The 20,872-nt window shown below is 43.1% G+C and overlaps 2 protein-coding genes across 8 annotated transcripts; both read right to left on the bottom strand.

Annotated features, from left to right (window-relative positions):
* Positions 1-566: 566 nt before the first annotated feature.
* Positions 567-7,354, bottom strand: LOC101076166 (uncharacterized). Of its 7 annotated transcripts, none has more exons than XM_011620085.2 (21): positions 7,066-7,354; positions 6,218-6,383; positions 6,081-6,137; positions 5,928-6,008; positions 5,503-5,562; positions 5,372-5,434; positions 5,215-5,274; positions 4,505-4,567; positions 4,061-4,114; positions 3,843-3,989; positions 3,522-3,581; positions 3,351-3,407; positions 3,204-3,266; positions 2,811-2,885; positions 2,680-2,733; positions 2,419-2,451; positions 2,165-2,242; positions 2,045-2,084; positions 1,920-1,965; positions 1,300-1,714; positions 567-1,207 (listed from the first exon to the last, which is right to left on the bottom strand). In XM_011620085.2, exons 2-21 carry the CDS (start codon positions 6,380-6,382, stop codon positions 719-721), a joined length of 2,160 nt encoding a protein of 719 aa, XP_011618387.2. In that variant the 5' UTR covers position 6,383; positions 7,066-7,354; the 3' UTR covers positions 567-718. The 7 variants fall into 7 exon arrangements, with proteins under 7 accessions (XP_011618387.2, XP_011618391.2, XP_011618388.2 ...); XM_011620089.2 differs by having other exon boundaries at positions 5,372-5,431; XM_011620086.2 differs by having other exon boundaries at positions 7,172-7,354.
* Positions 7,355-7,419: 65 nt separating this feature from the next.
* On the bottom strand, positions 7,420-15,670 carry LOC105416227 (uncharacterized). The gene is made up of 33 exons (XM_011620091.2): positions 15,477-15,670; positions 15,323-15,376; positions 14,933-14,998; positions 14,776-14,823; positions 14,564-14,638; positions 14,152-14,205; positions 13,212-14,078; positions 12,942-13,094; positions 12,770-12,862; positions 12,629-12,688; positions 12,490-12,549; positions 12,367-12,402; positions 12,229-12,288; positions 12,107-12,157; positions 11,951-12,019; positions 11,786-11,845; positions 11,618-11,713; positions 11,483-11,539; positions 11,323-11,382; positions 11,169-11,234; positions 11,048-11,095; positions 10,902-10,958; positions 10,758-10,835; positions 10,623-10,673; positions 10,466-10,546; positions 10,271-10,369; positions 10,055-10,195; positions 9,894-9,962; positions 9,319-9,387; positions 9,188-9,227; positions 9,065-9,113; positions 8,639-8,984; positions 7,420-8,548 (listed from the first exon to the last, which is right to left on the bottom strand). The coding sequence occupies exons 1-33, from the start codon at positions 15,495-15,497 to the stop codon at positions 8,144-8,146; spliced, it is 3,639 nt and encodes a 1,212-aa protein (XP_011618393.2). The 5' UTR covers positions 15,498-15,670; the 3' UTR covers positions 7,420-8,143.
* Positions 15,671-20,872: the final 5,202 nt, after the last annotated feature.

The raw sequence follows: 20,872 nt of genomic DNA, 5'->3' as shown, positions 1-20,872 counted from the left end.
ACTTATTATTTAAAACATAATAAAGAAAATCAATTAAAATCAAGATATGAGTGGAAACAAATTTACAAGTGAAGCAAGGTTTTTCAAAACTGACTTTTATTTCTTTGAACTTATTTTTATTTCTTTTAGTAAAAAGTGAAAACGGGTCCCACAGACCCGAACACCACACAAGGGTTAAAGACACCGATTTGGTTTATGTAACAGAGACCCTTAAATTTTAAGGGCGTTGTTACAAACAGGCTGGATCTAGTTTGTTCAGCTGTTTTCCACCAGGTCAGTTGGAGGTAATTACCTGTTTTTATGTAAATCTTCAATCAAGGAACACTATCAAGTCTTTCTGGTGGCACAAGATCACCAGACAATGGGAGGAGCACGAGCAGGACACTCGCTCCAGTGAGTCAGCAGCCAAACTAGTTTTTACGCCTTACTGGCAGAGTAGCACAGCAGCTAATATGCATTTCCTTCAATTCGCTCCGACTACCAACCAGAGCTGAGAGGAGGAAATTAAAGCAAAATATTTTTGTTGAGAAGTGGTTTGAACTGACAGGAGTCTGCACAGGCCAAAATGTACAAAAAGGCTAGGAACCGCTTTTATTAGTGTAACAAAACCATTAGAGCAACTTTAAAGACAATAATACTTAAATACAAACTATTAAATCTGGAAGATATTAAATATTTGTGCCTTTTACAGTGTTGATTGAGGTCTGAGTACCTTCCTTCACTCTTCCAATTCTATGAGCTTCTTCAGGTCAGACTTCAACATCTCCTCATCCTCCTCCTCCTCCTCCTCCTCCACCTCTACTTCAATCCCGTCCATGGTCTTCTGCAGCTGCTCCTTGATACGGTTCAGCTCCAGGAGTCCGTCCTGCAGCTCCTTGCAAACCTCACGGATCTTTAACGCAAACTCCGTCTTTGCACCCTTCTTGAGCTCCATGGAGTCCTTGGCCAGGAAAAAGACATCCAGTGCGAGGAAGAGGCCCGACATGACCCCCGTGGTGACGCTCATCACCTGGGCGGCTTTGGCTGCGCCTCCTGCCACATTGAGGACCTGAATGGTGCCGATCAGGCTCTCCGTGTTGATCACCAAGGCTTTGCCGGCCCGGCCACCCTCCTTCATGACGTGTTTGACGTTCTGGTTGAGGTGCTTCTTTGCGATGCTGTCGGTGAATTTATCAAAGTCCCACTCCGCAAGCATCTCCATCCCTTCCTGTCACACAGATTACCCGCTCAAATTCTAAAAACGCAAAACAAATTGTGCCGGTGCGGCCCCGCTGTTGACATGAATAGTTATGTCCCTACCTGCAAAAAGTCCAAGGACTCCTTAATGTCCTTTATCTCCTCCTGGTATCCTTGGATCATCGTCTCCACCTTCTTGCGGTCAGTCTTTGAATGAACCGTGTCGGTGATGTTGGCGGAAGCCGAGGTCAAGCCGCCCGCCGTGGCAACGCCAATCCCGACGGCCGTCACGATGAGCGAGGTCCCCGCGGTGAAGGGTGCCAGAATGAGTCCGGTGATGGTGGTGATGGACCCCGCCACGCTCGCCACGCCTCCGCCCACACTGGCTGTGACCGTTTTCTTGTGAAAGCTGTCGGCGGCGTCCGCCAGCTGCAGCAGCTCCAGGATGCGCTGCTGGAGCGTGCCCCCGCGCTGGTTGAAGAAGCGCACAAAGAGACGCGCCGCCATGTAGATGCGATCGGCTGCTTGTTCCACCACTCTGCCGTGAGAAGAGTTGATATTTCTTTTTTTAAAATTCTGTAATTAGGAGTTCAGATACCCCCAACCTACTTTTTTTTTTTTAATGAAAAGTGTAGTCGTCAGCTAAACCTAACACAGTTTACAATAAATTTGGAAACACCATTTCTTTACTTGTACAGGATGGTGAAAAGCAGGAAACATTTTACAGTGAATGCGTCTCTTACTCTTCAGTGTCATAATTTCCGCTTGCATCGTTCCACTCATCCCAGCCTAAAACATGTAAAGTATTAATTTCACAGCAATATTCATCCTTAATGTGCCACAGGTGGAGACTCGACACCAATCGTACCGTCTACCGTCCTCCACCAGGCCAGTAGGCCGTCTTCATCCTGGAAGGAAACCATGTTCCAAGATTTTATTTAAAAATAAGGATGTTATACACAACATGGCGTTGCTGAAGATGTCTTACATCCAGAGGGTCCACGGTTGTCCCTTCACCGGGCACAGGCACGTCTGCCAATTCTAACGTCTGAACTTCGATTGCTTCCTAAAGGAGAAATTCTGTCATTTAAAGCTTATTTTGTACCTTTTTCTCTTAAGTGAATACATAATTTCACTTTGGACAATAGATCCACCTTAAATATTCTCATCTATGCTGATGATCTGACCAGGTTTAATCAGGCCTTCAGCCTTGAGCTATGCATTTGATCTAAGCCGACTCACCTGCGGGGGGTTGCATGACGCTGCAGAAGAGTCCTGTTGGGAAAAACATGTGTCAATTCAAAACCTAATATGATGATGCAACCATGGAAAGAAAACAGGCTCGTGTGTACGTGACAATGCCATCTAGCTGTAGAAATGGAAACCACAGGAAGACAGGGTGGAGATCAGGGGGACAAAATGGATGCAGATAGCACAAAACACTCCAACCCCAACACTGGAATCACACATTACCTTAACCAAAAGAAATAGGTGCAGTAATACCTTTGTCCCAGAACCAAAAAATGCGCTGGGGAGAATCCTTTTTATTCGGAATGTCTACGAATGGAAAAACACACCTTTAAACAAACACATAAAACAATACATTCATGCTCGGTAAATGATTTCGGCGCCACCTTTCTTTTCTTTACTGCCTCCACAGGTTGGCTTTTCACCTCATGGCTGGTCTCCGATTCAGAATACCATATAGTCTGCAGAGGAATTGAAAGGGGGTTTATGACGAATCAACTCAGAATTTGTGCACATTCTTCAGGAGTGACATGTAGATGTCCCCTACTAAGGTAATGTACGTAAGCAGGAAATTAAGCAATGTTCGGGGATCTGAGCCAAGTTTCTAAAGCACAGTCATTCAACGGTGACAATGGTAACCAGTCGGACTGCATTTTTTGAGTAGAGTGACAAGAGAATGATAGTCCACTTTGACGCAATGGGAAAATCGGGATGTCTAACGAACAATCACCACCGTTTAAGGCTGCGTTTTTTTACAGTTTCGAGAGAATTAATCTTACATATCGCTCGATGGCGGCATCTTCCAGGCTTTCGGAGCTTGACGAGTCGACAGCTTTTTCCCCCTGAAATGTCATTTCTTGCATTTACCTTTTTCATCAAAAATACCAGCGGTATTTTTCTTATCAACAGATGACCAACAGTCATACCTGTGTCTTGCCCGCTGGTTTCACCACTGCATCTATTTGGCACTGTTCGCTTGGCATCTGTGTGACGCCAAGACAAAAACAGGCACCCATTAGCATGCTCTTAGCGTGCCCCAGCTCATAGTTATGGGGAGCACCTGTCACACAAAAGATGTGATTAAAAGTTCTTGGTACCTGTGTGTGGGACTTGAATGGGTTTACTTTCTGCATCATCCCTTTCAACATCCCAGGAGGCTAAAATTTAAGACAAGTTTAAGTTTAACCTACTTGAATCAGCAACGCTTCCTTTGACCCTGCGATCCTCGCCACCTAGTGGCACCAGCAGGAATAACAGTACAAGGTCAGCGTTTGCTTTTCCTATTCTGATGTCACCCGGTTCTGGTTCAAACATCTATTCTAGGGGAATAACAGGATCTCTGGACAAACACCGTGCGGCTTATCAAAACACAACTACTGGGTGAGGCGTGGGAATGTTTTCCCGCCACACGGATCAACCTGCTTCTCCGGCTGGTTGTTGTTGTCTGCCAAACTTCCAGAGCTGGAGGAGAGCTCACTGTCAACACTCTGGGTGTCTGCATTCTTTGGCTGGGACGGTTTGAAAGGGTTGACCTTTTGTATCATCCCTGCTATCATCCCGGGTCTCTGGAGCACAAACACACTCACTGTAAAACCTGAGAACAGGCTAACCCAAGAAGCTACATTCACCCTTCTACCTGTGTAACTTGAGGTTCTTTACTCATCTCAGTTTGAGAATCAATATTTGGTGCCTAAAAAAAAAAAGAAGTAATAAATGTTAACGCTTGTTCTCGGTCGTATCCGAATTTGCGCGCTCGTGTTTGTGATGATACTGAGCTTGCCGGTGTGGTCACACTCAAGGAAACAAAACTGCTCAAAAACAAACTTGAGGAAATAAACTTGGCAAATAATCAGGATCACAAGGTTTTCACCACCAGTATGGTAATGAAAGGACGATAATCTTATGTTGGTCATGGGACACATGACCAACCTTTTTTTTCCGATGAGGTGGCCTTCGGGAATTTTTTTCTTCATGTTTTTTTATTTTTTATTTTTAAGCAGATGGTTACAGAAAACATTAATTGCACGTTGTCAAAGATTTTTGGCAACAGTTTACATGAGACATTTATAATCGTGGATACCTGTTTAGTTTCAGCGTCTTTTTCCAATTCAAGTGCATCATCTTTAGAGTCACTCTTTGGCACCTTAAAAACAAATAAATTACAGTTTACTTAAAATGAGCCACCGCCCCGTTTGGTGAACGTGATGACATTTTACCTAAAATAAATATGCTCTAAGCCAGACTAGAAACACTTAATCCACATCACAATAAGTTTACACACAATACAGACCAATACTGTCATACCACCTTAAAAATAACAGATTAACTCCTTAATACTTGTGACTGTATCAGAGGGCAAAAATACAGGCTGACATTAAAGAACTTGAGACAGGTAAAAAAAAAAGTGGGCGATGGTTGCTCGGTTTGTTGGGAGCTGGGCTGAGAAGTAGAGGGTTGGTAGTGCAGACAAAACACAGCTGTTCTGGTAATAGGAGAAGGTGCAGAACACCTTCAGAGCACTACCAAGGTGACCTTGAGCAAGGCAACAAACCCACAAATGCTCATATGGGGCCCTGTGATGACCTGGCGACCCATCCAGGAGTGGAACCTGCCTTCGTCCTCATTGTGTCCCCTCCCCGAAAGGGATAAAGTGGTAAGGAAGATGAGACGAGATACAAGATGAAGATACAGGTGAATCACTTGTTGCCTGCTGCTTTGTAGAATAATCACTATAACCAAAAATCATGACCAGTGCTTGACATCGTCAAAGACAGAAGAGAAACCAGGTACCTGTGAGGTGGACTTGAATGGGTTGACCTTTTGCATCACACCTTTCAGCATTCCCGGCTTCTAAAATGGAACTGTCATTAGCCCCCACTACAGGAAAAATAACCTCAGGTCATTTTAACATGAGCCGTTGGTGGAGTAAAGTTGGCGTTTCACCTACTTGGTTAGAATTTGAAACTCCTCCTTGTTCTAAGGATTCGGAAGACTGGCTTTTTGAGACCTGCTTGAGAAAAGTTGTCCAACATTAGTGGTGCTAACACCACTGTCGCGCACGGATGACGCCGTTCCTACCTGGGAAGCTGACCTGAATGGATTGACCTTCTGCATGACGCCTTTGAACATACCAGGGTTCTGAAACAGGAGCACTTTGATAAACATCTGAGGAACTCCTGTTTGGATTCTTATCCAAGACAATACCCTAAAATGGTTCTGATCATATAACACATGAGGAAAGATATACCCCTTCTGCGCCACTCAGATGTGAGGTCCCTCAGGGCTCATTTTCAGGCCCCACCTTATTTTCTTTGTACATGCTTCAACTCCAACTAGTAATGAGATTTGTCTCTTCAGAAGTGTTTGTTGACTGTTAAAATTTAAATCCTCTCAGCTCCTTGACTGCTGAGCAAGACTAGAACATGTATCCTAACACCTTTGTCCTATAGCCTTGGTTTACCGGCTACATGAATTGTATAACGGGTAAAGTAAGGTCCTCATACCTGTGAGGAGTCACTTCCTCTTGAGTCACATCCTCTTTCTAGTGATTCTGAGGAAGGAGCTTTGCTGACTGTAGTGGACGCCTGAATACAAAAATCAAGATCAATTTCAACATTTTACATTAAGAGATACCGTTTTGTGACGTTGACCTTCACCTGTGTGCTGGACTTGAAAGGGTTGACTTTCTGCATGGCATCCATCAAACTTTTCCTCTGTACGAAACAACACATTTTATTAAATATTCATGGCCGAAAAGGGAGACTTCAGGGATCGAAATCGGCTTTTTCCTCACGGTAGTCGCCGGGTCGCTTGCTTCTTCCCCGGACCCTAAAGTCACCCCTGCATCCTTTGGGGTCTGACTGTGCATGATGGGATGTTCCAGCTCCTCCTTGGTGGGTCTCGGAGGAAGTACCGGAGTTGGGGCCGTTGAGTTTCTCTCTCTCCTGAATATATTCATCCTACAAAACGAGTAATTGGGTTTAAAATTCGCAACAGTGAAATTCCTTTAAAAAAAAAAAAAAAAAAAAAAATTAAAGCTTTTGAGGCACATGATCATGAATAAAACAACTTAAGTGCATTAAATACTGAAAACGCTTGTATTTTCCTCCAACATGTATTTTTATGCATCTTAAATCAGGAAGCAGGATGATCAAAATAAACACAGGTGGAATAAATTCCATTACATCACAGGTGTGCGTTACACATGCGCTAATGGAGCGAATGTGGCTTCATAGAAACAATATGACCCTTATTTGGTGTTTAGCTGGAGATTTAAACTTTCCGTCTGGGTCTAAAAATTATTTTAAAATTGTGTACATTTTATAGCCGCTTCCTGGTGGATACGTCACCTGCTAGTTGCTAAAAACAAGCTAAGAAAAATCTGAGCAAAAGTTCTTCAGAGTTGCAGTAGGTGACGTCACGGTGGAAAAACGACATCACCGAATTGAAGGCCGTCATTTTAAGCAGCTATTAATCTTAAAGTCTGACATAGTTGCAGAGTGGTTTATGGATTATTTCGAAAGTCATTTGAATGAGAAGAGACGTCAAGGTACTCTGGGGCGCGGCGCTCTGTCACGAGACAAAAGGACGCGCTGACGAGCCGAAACTTTTTCAAACGCAATGAAATAAACGGCTGCTTACCTCCAGAGGTGCCTCACAGAAATAATAAACAGAGAGAAGGGGAGGGAAAAATGACTGCGGGAGAGTTAACGAGTTTTCTGAGTTGTAACCTTGAACAATCACTCACTTCCCTTCAAAACCCAGAGACGTCAAACCAGTTTGGCCGAAATCGAGGCGGACCTCGGCGGAGTTGGATTACTGGCCCCAAAACGGGGGGCCTCCTCTCGTTTCATGAATTTGTTTTTGTCCCTTTCCATTGAGAACAATGGTTGAGCAAATAGCCATTTATGTCGTCATTTAGTCACCTGTGGAACCGATGAGGGGGCGGGGCCTATCTGGCTGCACCAGGACGCTGTTTATTAAATAAAATAATTCAAAGACAAATGGACTTTATTTCCAGATTAGTCAAATGACCATTTTCAGAAAAGTTGCATTTTTGTATTTACAGCATTGACAGTACGATTAAAAGATACTTTAATTTACGGGCTGTTTTTTTAAATGCTGCATTTAAAGGCTGTCAATCAACAAGCCAAATCCTGCATTAAAACGGATATGACCGACTATAAAAATATACGAACGTATTTACAAAGATACAGCTACTCTCAAAAAGCCTCACAGTTTCACTTTAAGTAATCTTGAACCAGATATTCTCTAAAATGTTAAACAAACCAATAAAGCACAATTGTCATCAATCAGCTCTGAATACTGAGGCACGTGAAAGCTCCATCGCTGTAAAGATGCTGTGATAAATATACTGTTAGTATGTTGTGCTCTTCAAGAAGTGAGTAAACACACTTTTGTAAGGACGTTTCCTGTGACACACAATATTGACACCAACCCACATAAAATAACCTCAGTGTATAGTTTGCGTGATCAGTTGCTCCCTGTGCTCGCAGACAGCGTAAAGTCATTGTGTATGTGATCCACTCTTCCTCGTGTCATTTTAGAGAGTAGAATACAAGATTGATCTAAAAATCTGTAAAATCACAACAAAAAGGCCAATGTTTACTGGTTTTGCAGCTGCTGACCATTCTGGAACGTGCCTCAGCTGACTTTGATCGTTTCCTGTTGTGTCCAGCAGAGGGAGCTGTTGAACTGTTTATATGCTCCCAGTAGCATCGTGCAGTTCCTCTCTGATTGCGTTGAGTGTCACGATGGCGTCATTGAGTGAATTTGCCACCTGCTTTATCTGAGCTACCACCTCTTTCTTGCAACCTTTCTTCAGCTCCCGAGAGTCCTTCAGGAAGTACTTGTCCATGCCTTTAAAGAGTCCCTGAACGGAAGCAATGGCCGAGTCTGTAATTTCCACCGCTTTCATCACGGGCCTGTCCACTAGACTGACCATCTGGACCGCCTTGCGGACTTCCCAGTACTCAGAGTAATGCTGAGTTCCAGACCTGAGGAAAGGGTGGCCACGAAGTTTATACATGCCCTGATCAAGGAAGTTAAGGATTTTCTTAATGTCCAACAGCTGAGCCTCATATTCCTGCAGTATTATCTCAACCTATGGGGACAGAAGGATGAATATGCTCATTCTCTTCGCAGAATTATTAGGATTTATTGTTAAGAACAGAATCGAGACAAGGAATCTTACCTTCTTCCTGTCATGCATGTTATTGATGTTATCTGAGATGGCAGCAGACGCAGAGGTGATACCACCAGCTGTTGCCACGCCCACGCCGACAGCAGTTATGACGAGAGAGGCCCCAAAGGTAAAAGGGGCCAAAACTAGACCAGCAACGGCTGTCACGCCACCCACGGCGGTGGTGGTCCCCCCGGTGATGCCGGCGATCTTGGCCTTCTGGTGGAACTCGCTGATGTTGTCGGCGATGGCGTGGAGCGTGATGATGTACTGCCAGAGGACCTCGGCGCGCTCTGTGAAGACCTTGTTGAAGACCCGCAGGCCGCGCTGCACCTTGTCCGCCAAGATGGTAAAAGACCTGGTTTTTCAAATGACAGGGACCCTCCTTTAAGTTGAAGGATCAGTTAGACAAAATCCATTCAAAGCGAGCGAACGTACTTGGATTCATCTACTCTGTCGTCCTCGTCTGAAGGCACCTCGTCCCATTCTGGAAACAAAACAAAGCCGTCATGTCACCAATGCGTTAAAAACTCCATATAAAGTCCCATATAAATGACTCACGTTCCACGGTGTACCACCATTCCATCAAACTGTCAGTGTCCTGTGAAGAAAGAAGGAAAACACGGGCGATTACATAAGCGTCACACGGCGCGCCATGCGACCATTCAGTGGGTGAAGTGTCGGAAACAGACCCCGCCCTCTTCCTCATCCTCCAGACCCACAGTGGCGCTCTCGTCCATCTGAGCGGCCTTCCATTCAGCCTGGCAGTTTTGGGGACAAAAATATCCATTTGAGTCTTTAGAATTCGTACATTAGTCACCAAAACACGGCTTCATTCGACCACGGTTTGTTTATATTAAGATTTGTTCACCAGCGCTCGCTGCGCTGTTGGAAACTATGCCTGTTATGCTGCTCGACTGGCCCAGTCGGGAGTCAAAGGTGACCACGGAGGAAGCTAACATGAATCAGGATGACTAAGCAAGGTGAGCGTCTGTTTACACCTGCAGCGAGACAAACGGCCCGCTGATTACGAGTTTGAGTAAGATATTTTTTGTGCTCTACTAGGTGCATGTCAGGATTGTATATATTAGAGAATGTTAGTGAGGAAGCAAAATTAAACTAGCGCTGTAAATAATCAAATAAATTGAAGCTGTGTTTTATTGAATTAGAGAGCGCTGGATTATTTACTGAAGACAGGGATTTTGTTAAAAAGCTCTCAGGATTATCTGTCGTCCTTTCCTGCGGATATCTGGAATTTTTCACCTACTTTAGCAGCTTCTGACAGATAGTCACTCGACGTAGCTCCTGGCGGATCAGGCCGATGCATGTTTTTAATCTGGAATAATAATAAAAGAAAAAAACAGTCAAGTCTTTGATGCTATCGATGTCACAGCTACCACAGCAACATCTCCTACGTACAGGATTTACCTTTGCTTTGAGCTTTTTGGGGAGTTTTATGACGGGTTTCTTTGGTTTGTGGAAATCTGGTTCATCTTCTCTGTCATACAGCTCTCCGGGAGACATGAAGGGGCTCTCTGACCGAGTCCCCTCATCGGCACCAAAGGTTTCCTGCAAATACACCAACGATACGCCTGGTTATCATCTTAATATCCCTCCCAGATAAAAATAAACAAACAAACGTACGATGGCTGTGTGCTGGGGAGTGAAAGCCGGATCGCTTTGATCGCTGCGGGGCCTCTGTTTGCGTGGGGTGGGAATGAGGCCTCTGAGTTTGGATTTTTTCTGACAAGACAACAAAACATCACAAGGCGAGACCGTGTCATTGATGTAAATGCCCTACTTGTTCATTTCAGTCAATGTATTATAACAAAGACGTACTGGTCTGCAGTCTTCCATCTTGCTCAGCTCGTCATCCTCCAACTCCTCGGCTGAGAAGCTGCCTTCGTCCAGCACGTCCCCCTTATAGAAATCAATCCTCAGCAACAGGGACAGTACATCTAACCTCATTCCAGCCATTTAAAAAGAAACATCTTACCTTTGAGCTGTGGCGGTTCACAGGCAAAACCTTTATCTTTGTGCTTTTCTTCTGTTGGCAGAGAGGGCAGGGCCATTTGAAAGACCATTAAAGGATCAAAAGAGTGAATTATTCATAGAAGAAACAAATGTTTACAGGTTTGCAGTCTCCCAGTCCATACGGAGCATCTTCTCCATTCCATTCCACAGGTGGGTGAAGATCCTTGACGGCAGCCTGAGGAAAATGACGTGGTCATGACACAAGAGTGTCGACATACTTGTATCAAAAGCAGGATAATACCTTGCTAGTCGAATGTAATTGTGCTTTCAGTTGCTCCACATCCTCAAAATCATCGTCCTAATAGTGAAAGGTTTAACACGTCAGTCCATCACTGAGCCGGAGGGGTTGAAAGTGTGTAAATATTGAAAAGTGTGCAGTGACGCCACCTTTGAGCCTTTGCTGGGTGTGTGTCCATGCGCTCCCTTCACATCGGTCTGGAAAAGCATCAATGCCACACTCATTCGCTGACATGTGAACAAATACACCGTTAGCTCAAAGAGCTGATACCTTATCCAGGCTGATGGTAAATCCTCTTTGTGGCACAAACTTGACTTTGAGTTTCTTCTTTCTCTTCTAGAGACAAAATGAGTAGATAATCTATGAAATATCCAAAGGATTGAAAAATTAGCAGGAGCTTTTAGGGGTGTTTGTGCGTGTCGACCTGCACGTGCTCGGCCTCCCCACCCTCCTCTTCCTCTGTGCCCTCATCCAGAACTGTCCCCTGCAGACAGGAAAACACAAATCAAACTTACAACGTGTCAACCTTTCAGCTACCAACAGCTGCTCCTCGCCCATCCGATGGCTGACAGGTGGCGCTTTACCTCTGACCACCGGCGGAATGAGTCTGCCTTGCTGACGCTCTTTTTCGTGACTTCGTCCTGTTGGGATTTGAAAGAACGTGTCATCCGGTGGGTGAGGCTGCAGCGCCTGTTAGGGGTGAACTTCAGCAAGCTAACCTTTTCTGCTCCGTTTGTGCGTTTCCCTTCCGGCACTGAAGATGTGGTGGATGCTCGTCTCAGTAGCTGATTGACTTTGGTCTTCAGATGCTTCTTCTGTTACACAAAGTTAGTTCATGATTTAGAAATACAGCTAATAATTAGCAAAGATTTACATTGCAGATATACTTTGTATTCCATCCCGTCGTCATTCTCCCCAGGAGACGCGTGAAGATCTGTTAAACTCCCCTGAAAGACATTGAGTTGTTAGGCTTCTCTGGCGAACATGTGCAAATAGTACTAATATTCAAAGTCACTCAGGGTTTTCCCTGTCTGATTCTGTAATAATCTCACCTTTGATGATTTAAAATTGGCTGGTAGCGTGTTGCTCTTCTCCTCTTTGGCCTCATCTGGGAACTTTTCCTACAAAGTGACGATTCGTCAAATTATGGTCACATAGGCGGCAATGCAGACAGTTGATAATGTGTGTTTTTTTTATTATTACTTTACCTTCGAGCCTCTCCTGGAAATCAGTGACATCTTGAATCGTTTCTCCCTTTTCTGTTTGGATCAAAATAAGTCAATGTTGATTTCAAAACAACCACAGAGCTGTGATGAATCAGACATGGTACCTTGTTACTATCAGGCCCATCCAGCTCATTGTCACCACTTCCATCCACTTCTTCCTTGTCCTGTGGAGAGTTTTAGCATCATTAGCATCATCCGTTTATGGACCAAACAATACGAAACACAGATGTTGCGTCTCTTACTTTCACAGATTCTCGCCGCAACCTCAGTGTTCCAGACTTGTAAAAAACAAATAAGAATCCTAAGTCAGGTTTGAAAATTCATGCAAAGTGGAATTGAAGATCTGCAGTTTCATCCTCGCTTACTGGTTTAAAGCCAGGGTTCAGTTGAGGGCTGTCGTCAGGCCAGTCTTCAACGCACTTTTCCTGTTATAGATGGTTTTAGGTGAAACTTCCAATTATTTATTGATATACTGTAATGACTTTATGCTAGTTGGTTTCATACCTGCCCAGTGAACAGAATGTCCTGAAAGATGATATAGTCTTCAGGATCCACCTTGTTTTCCTGTTAAAACAAAAACCAGAACATTCACAATGCTACCCTGGAATGTTGCCAAAGAGAAATTTATTCTAAAGACAGACATACCGGAGTTTTTGCTGTGTGTGGAATGACTGGTTTAGGGAGTGACCTAAGAGCTGGTTTAGGAAATGTTCTTGATACAGTTGGTTCAGTTTCAACCTAACAAACAAAGGGAGCAGTTACAGACTCAGATAACTGGGCAAAGAAACAAAATAAGTCTCAACTGTTTCCTTACAACCTTCTCTGCTAAAGTAGGCTTTACTGGTCTTGGTGGCTTCAGTGGTACAGGTGGTTTTTCTACCACTGGAGGGTTCTCTGTGAACACTGGATTTGTTTTCTTCGTTTGTCTTCGTCGAGGAAGTGGATTCGGCTGACGCTTGAAAGTTGATATCTTAAAGTTTAGTTATGAAATGTGATAATGTTAGAAAACTCTTCCAGACAGGAAATCCAGACAGGTTCTAAGCAGTTGGTGCGATGTGAGGCTAAAAATCACAACCATGGTACGTACGCGAGTCATTTCAGGAGAGGACTGGCTAGAGGATGCCGATAAACTCCTGGCCTGAATGGGAGGAGTTGCCTGAAGAACACTGTTTCTCTGAGGTGTTGCCAGGACAACATTCGCCAGCATGTCCGTACTGCCCAATGAGGATGTGGGGTAAGATCTGCTAGAAATATCCTTAGGAAGGGGCTGGAAGATATCTGGAGTTCCATGTGAAACATCTGTGAAGGGGTTGTAGTGGCTGGGCGGAGTGTTGGTGTGAGCTTCTTCTGAACCAGAAAAGTCTTGCAGTAAATCCCTCGTAACTGTTCTGGGGAACGGCTCAGGTGTGTGAGCAGACAACGGGGAGAACACATCCTCATTTGTCAGAAGGGACGGGCTAAAAAGATCTTTTATGGGGGGATCTTGCTTGACGGCTTGAAAGATATCAGCCTGGCCGGTTGCAGCATTGTGAAATGGGTTTGTAACCGAAGGGTGCTGAGATAGGGAGAGCTCAGGCTCTTCTGACGGAGATGTGAATGGGTCAAAGGTTTTGGGAGTTGCATCAAAAGGGTTTGGGCTCGTAACTCCTCCGCCCTTAAACAGGACGGCACTTTTTGGGAAGTTCGTTGCTCCAACAGAAGCTACTTTAAAGAAGTCTGATGAGTTCATGGTCACAGTGTGAGAATTAGCTGTAGTTTCTTGGGTTGACATCTCCAGATGATTAGAGGGGAGGGGCTGGAATAGGTCCCTCTGAGGTGCTGAGAGGTCCACTCCATTTGGCAAAGTTTGGATTTCAGTCTCATGGTCCAGAGGTGAAAACACGGGCGGTGGGGCAACGCAAGGATCAAGGTCTTGACTCAAAGTCTTCCTCCCAATGTCTTTATTACTCGTTTCCTGTTGAGAAAAACTTGCTAGTGCACAGAAACGTACTTATGGTGATTTGATAAACATAAGTCCTTGCACGTACCATGTAATATGTATAAAAAGGATTTCTTCTGGACAGATCTCCACCCTCTCCATTCTGAAAATGCAAGATGGAAATATATCACAAATTCTAATTCCTTATCTTAAAACTCTTTGAACTGCTTAAAGGATCCAGACAATAGTGTGATGGAGTGACGCGAGTACAGTAGTTCATGTGAGTAGGCTAAGAGCTAGAGGATATGCATTTCACGCAAACAACATCATGGGTCTGCTTTTAAGTGTGTAGTAATTAGGCCACGCCCTCCACTATCAGGAGGAGTTAGGTGATGAAGCAACATCAAAGTGGCTGAAACTGTTGAGCAAATCCTTGGAGGGGGGCGTGTGTGTATTGTTTTTGTTGTCTTGAAGATTTTAAATGCATTAATGGAATGCTCTCTGCGTGGGTTTCTCTTCACCTGTATCAGGTGGAGCTGCTGGTTTTCTACCACACCTGGAGCTGCTACAGAGGGACCTGCTTCGGGCTCTTTGTCCTGTAAAACGTGTTGAAATACAATGGCTAGAAAATGTAGTCTTCACTGGCTTTTCTAAGGCTTCTGCAGCCTCTCAAGACAAAGCGTCAAATTACTGTATTTCAAATTGAACCAAATTGTCATCAGTGATGTCTGACCTGTTTGTTCTGAAACTGGTTTCCTTCAGATCCACTGGAGTTGGGATTCTGAGTGGGAGAACAGCATAATAAAAAGAAGGGTTCCATTTGAAATTGTTCTACTGGAGCGGGAATAAATCAGAAACAGGCCTTTGCATGTTTGCATACATGCGCTCACCGTGAACTGGCTATGAAAAGGACTTTGGGAAACTTTCTTCAACATCACCTGTAGATTCACAAGACTCTGCAGGGAACACAATCTCAATACTCAGCATGTGCAACAGGTTAAATTTAAAAGCAGTTTTTGAATTAAAAATGGTTCTAAATAGGCTAATTATTCTTTATTCATATTTCTGTGAATTTATTTGACAAGAATCAGTCACATTAAAACCAAAAAGTGATGATTCAGAGCAGCAAACTTTGACCTGAAACATGTCAGCCATACCTGCAGCTTTTTAAACACCTTTGACGCACACGAAAAAATAGCAAAATCACTGCCCCTCTCGCTCTCTCACACACGCACGCACGCCTTTTCTGAAATAAGAGGCACATTTTTAGCAGAACTCACGGGTCGTCTCTCCGAATGTTGAGGATCTTTTTGTTCTGTCTCCCCCTCGGTCTCCTAAAAAAAATAACAAACAAACAAAAAACAAAAGAAAAATAGAAAACAACGACGCAGCTCGCGATTTACATCAATTATCTTTCTAATTATGAAGACTTACCGTAGCTGTATCGCCCCTCATGGTCAGTAAAGTTATTTGCAAAACTGAATATGCTTTTACGAAATGAAAATACACTACGGACTATGATCAAAGCAATTTTTTTTAATTAAAATGCGTCAGAATGTCTGTCCGCGTAGACAACGCTCGGGCTCGCGCTTGTAATTATTTCGCCAGTTGACTCACCTGCGTTAAGTCCTTCATCAGGTAAGACATCAACATCCGGAATGGGGAATTTCTAAATAAAAGGACGTTTTGAACGTGGATAGATGTACAATCTTATGAAACGAAGAAGTTAATTTATTTGGTTTACATTGTCACTTAAGTGAAAAAAAAAAACAACTAAAATATTTCCCGTTTACATTTTTCAAAAAATTGTTTTAGCTGCGACTGCGCAGTTTTATTTTGAAAGCCAATTGAAAAAACGTCCTCAGTAGTGGAACCTTATCAGTCGCGCTTGAACAAAAATAGTTGCCTTCACAGCTCAATGCAAACCAACCGGTTGTCCTCGCCCAGCTCACCTGGGTGGTGTGGCTCAGGTGTGTTGTGAGGCGGAGAAATGAAAAAGTTCTTTTGATTGATACACACTTAAAGGTAAAAGTATCATATAGTCACTGACTGAATCTTTCTGAATAATTATTGAGGAAGATGCTATTTATTCTACATCAAAAACTAAAAATTTCAAAAATAAACTCATTTAAATAACCTTTGTAACATGTGTACAATGCAGTGTGACAGAGCAACATGTTCATGACACATGATGAAAGTTTATATAAAATGGGAAAGGTAACTGAATGATTTTTATTTTTACACATGGAGTTGATGCCATTTCTTAAAATCCAGGGTTTTTTGTTTTTCTCTCTTGAACAGGCGTCATTTATAAGAAGTCACATGGTTTGTGGAAGCGGAAACTCGTGGTTAGGCGGCTGACAACAACAAAAATGAAAGAATTTTTTTATTGTTTTGTTTAAGTATTCATCATATTTCATTGTATTTTCTAGAAGTTAAATTTAAAATCAAATTGCTGTCATTTAGCCCTTCATTCCTCAAATTCTGCCCTCTTATGAAAAACAAGCTAAAAAATCCTTATTTGGAGACATGTTAAATAAAATCTGACTTTTCAAAATGTATGAAGATATTTCATTTTCAGCTTAATGGTTACTGAACATTTGAATTATACCCTATCATTTTATCAAATTTTTAAGAGGTTTTGAAATTGAGGGGGGCTGTAATATACAGTATTTTCCAAACTATCCCATATTCTGTTCATCTCGTTATAATTTGCTAATTAGAGAAGCCCAGACAAACATACAGGCTTTGGGCCATTTGCGGCCCTTTGAGAGCATGCAGTCGGCCATCAGTTTTATTTACATCATCTTCTGAATTAACATATGCAGGAGATATGTGTTAGATAAATCCTTTTTCTGAAAGAATGTTCTTTCTTCTATTGACATTATTTTTACTTCTGAGATTTCTTTCTTTTGGTTATTCAAATATGTGATGATGTACAATAGTACATCCTAGTACCGGTCCAGTCCGTCCAGTAACAGCAGAATCAACAGGCCCCGAATAACAGTTGTTAGGAGGATGTGTTGATGAGCTGGGTCGAATATCAAGTCAACCATACAACTAGACAACAGGTGGCAGGACTGGTTGACCATGTTGTTGAACAGCCTCTACTTGACACTGGCCCACTGGGGCGATCATTTTTTTTTAATGATCGTAAACCTTTTAAGATATGCAGCCCTGTGCTTACTTTTATGAGAGACTCTTTTTGTGTTTACATAAAATGGCCAACTCACATTATTGAAAGTGTTTTTGGCACCTAAAATGTGACTCCTTTTTCATATTTCATTTTTTCTCATCCTTTCAGTTAATCTTCAGGATTCTCTTCTGTCACAGGATTTCCGAGAAACGAAATGTCTTCAAAGAAATGCCTGTAGGAAAACAATTTCTGCTTGGCTAGTATATCAACAAAGAAATCAAAAGGATGAAGTTTTTTGTTTTATCATACTTTCTGTTTCTGTTCTGTTTCATTTATATTCCATTTATATTTTCAGACTAGTTCATGTATTGTCCCTGTTACTTTGAATGGCTGGAGAAAAACAACACCATTTAAAGTAAATTGACCATAAAACATCAGCACAGATGAGGGAGTTCCCCAGGGGATGTACCTGGGCAGGGTTATCAAAGAGAAACTAAAAGTTAAAATATTATAAAAGGCCAGATCTCGACCTTTAGTACATCTACACCTACACCAGCTGAGTGTTTCTCCTGATATGATTAAAGGAATCTATGATTCTTTAATTAAATATTGACTATTTCTACAAAATAGATCATGGATATGGATGTACTTCAGGACATTATCCCGGATACTTTCAATAACAGTAAAGGAAAGGTCCTTCTCGACAAGTTGCAAAGGCTTGTAACAAGTGTTAGTTGGAGTCCGACAGACACCGCTGACCTGTTTCTCGCTCTTCTGGAACGTTTCGATTCGGCACACTCGGAAAGATCTCAACTTCTACCATGGCTGTTAGAGATCCTACACCTGATGGAGATTAATCTCATCACTCCTACCTGTATATGTCACAAAGGGACAGCTGTTGAAGTGGTCCGCGACGCAGCTGTGACCGATGGAATGCTCAAGGACTATTTTTCTCAAGAGGAGGAGAAGAAGTTGCGTGAGATTATTGAGGAAATCAGACAAACAAAGTTGAACCATGTCAACGAGGCACTTCTCAGTAAAGTTGAAGGTATTGTGTCATCCGTCTATGATGCCCTTTGTTCAAAAACTATTGCAAAGCTCTCTGGCACTGAAGGAGACTTGCTGAGGCTCTGTAGGGCTGCAGAAAGAGCTCAGTTTCGCCCACGACTAACGCAGATGGTGAGCTGGTGTATTATGGCTCTTTCCAAAACCGGACAGTTTATTCAGGTTGCCACGGGAGAGGGAAAGTCCTGCATCGTGGCAATGTTTGCAGCCTTCAAAGCCATGAAAGGGAAAACTGTGCACATACTGAGCAGCTCACCGATCCTTGCAGAAAGAGACATGGAAGACTGGAAGAAACTTTTCAGTACCTTAAAAATCAGTGTGGACTGCAACACCAATAAGCATGATATACCTAGCTTACAAGAGTGTTATAAGTGTCAGGTTGTCTATGGTACTGCTGAAAAATTTGCTGGAGACCATCTGACACAGGTTTGTGAACGGACAGACATATTTGAGCAGAGAAAATATCTGTGTGCAATTGTGGATGAAGAAGATTCCATCATGCTCGATAAGGCTCTTCATATTATCTACATGGGTAAAGACATACCAGCATTACAACATCTTAATTCACTGTTAGCATTCATATGGACTGTCGTCAACAAATACAGTGAAATTGACGCTGAGACCATCATCGGGGATGAACAAAGAATCCTGAAAATTATAAAAGAAGAAGTTGAAAATTCACTGCATTTTACACCATGTGAACTGACGAGAGATGATCGCTGCTGTTACGTGCCTGGCTTTCTGTCAGGACTGGTGCGCTCCAAAATCAACGTTTGGATCAGAAATGCACTGAAAGCACAAAAAATGACCAAGGACCACGAGTATGTCTTGGAAGGGCAGAGGATCGTGCCGGTTGATTACAACTCCACAGGTGTTGTTGAAAACTTCATGACGTGGTCAGATGGGTTGCACCAGTTTCTTGAATTGAAACACAAGTTGAAGTTAAGCAACATGACACCCATCTCAAACTACATGTCCAATGTTGGCTTACTACAAAAGTATGGAGCTGAGATCTTTGGCCTCACTGGTACACTTGGCCAACAAGCAGAGATGGAAACCTTGGAAAAGCTCTATGGTATCAAGACCTGTCAGATACCTGCATTCAAACGAAAAAAGTTTTTTGAAGTGGAAGGAGTAATTGTAGATGAGGAAACAAAATGGATAGAGACAATCCGCAATGTTGTCTCAGCACAAATCAAGGGCACATGTTACAGGGGCCAAAGAGCCGCATTGATCATCTGTGAGACAATCAGACGAGCAAAGACCATTAAAAGATCTCTCAGAGATAAAGAAGCAAAGCTTTTTGTCAGCAACAACATGGACAACAGAGCAATTTTTGCCAAAGAACTTATGGGAGGAGACATCATCATAGCCACAAATCTTGCTGGTCGTGGCACCGATTTTAAGGTTAGCGATCAGGTAAAGGCAGATGGAGGTTTGTTTGTTGTTCAGACGTTCCTGCCTGAAAACAGCCGTGTTGAAGCTCAGGCATTTGGTCGCACAGCAAGACAAGGATCTCCGGGGTCGGCTCAACTCATTGTCTGTCGCAGCCATTTGCCAGAGCCACTTCAATGTCTGTCTCTCTTGAGAAAATTGATAACTTTGTGGGAAAATGTACTAAACCTTAAATCATGTCATAGAGCTGAATTTGTGTTGATCTTTAAACTCTTTCTGAGAACTCAATGCAAGGACACCTCACTGCTACGGCAGGCACTGGTTTCCAGTTTGAGCAACACCTCGGATTTGGAGATAAACAAGGTAAAAAATGTGAGGGATCAGATTGCAGCTAAAAGGCTTTCTACCCTTTTGGAGCAAGACATCCCAAATATGAAAATGAAAGAACATCTGTTTCAAAAGTACCTAAGTGCACGAGATAAAATGCCAGCAACTTCCTCTGAATTAGAGCTCTCCGCACTGAATGAATACTGGGGATTCTGGCTACTCACCAACAGTGAAGACAATGATTCCACTGAGAAGTTGGATGAAAAACTCAGCACAGACCTGGACACTGCGAGAGGACAGCTCCAAAAAGGTGAATCCCCCTTATCAAATCTGCATTATTACACTGCCACTGGCAACGAGCTGCTGAAAAGGGGCCTTTTTGAACAAAGTATCCTGATGTACTCTAAGGCCATACTGGAAGACCCCTGTTGGGCAGCATTTGCATGTTACAACCGTGCATTTGCACATTTACTCCAAATGAAACCTCAGGATCAGAACTGCATTAGGCAAGCTATGGAAGACCTGCAACAGGCACAGGTGTCCATTGAACTATACTGGAACCAGACCAAGTTCACTGAAAGATGCTACAAACAGCTCGAGCCCAACCCTGAACCTTCAATCAGCAGGTTTGACCATCACATGAAAACCAGACAACAAGTGTTCATGGCTTTAAAGGAAAACATTGATGTGGCCTTGAAGAAATTAGACAGGGCTAGAGCCATGGGGAGTGTTGTAAAAGTAGATAGGGCCATGGTCTACTTTCTGGTACCTTTAGTGGATTTGTTGCCCTCACAGATCTTGTTGGCTGCAAACTGCAAAAATCCGCTGAAGATTCTCCAACTTATGTCCGATGCATCCTTTGACATGTTCCATGAACTTCTTGGTCTTAAGTCTCTGGGTCTGCCCT

Source organism: Takifugu rubripes, chromosome 8 (assembly GCF_901000725.2).
Source record: "Takifugu rubripes chromosome 8, fTakRub1.2, whole genome shotgun sequence".
Taxonomy (NCBI): domain Eukaryota; kingdom Metazoa; phylum Chordata; class Actinopteri; order Tetraodontiformes; family Tetraodontidae; genus Takifugu; species Takifugu rubripes.
Note: the sequence above shows the minus strand (reverse complement) of the source record. Positions and strands in the feature narration are given on the sequence as shown.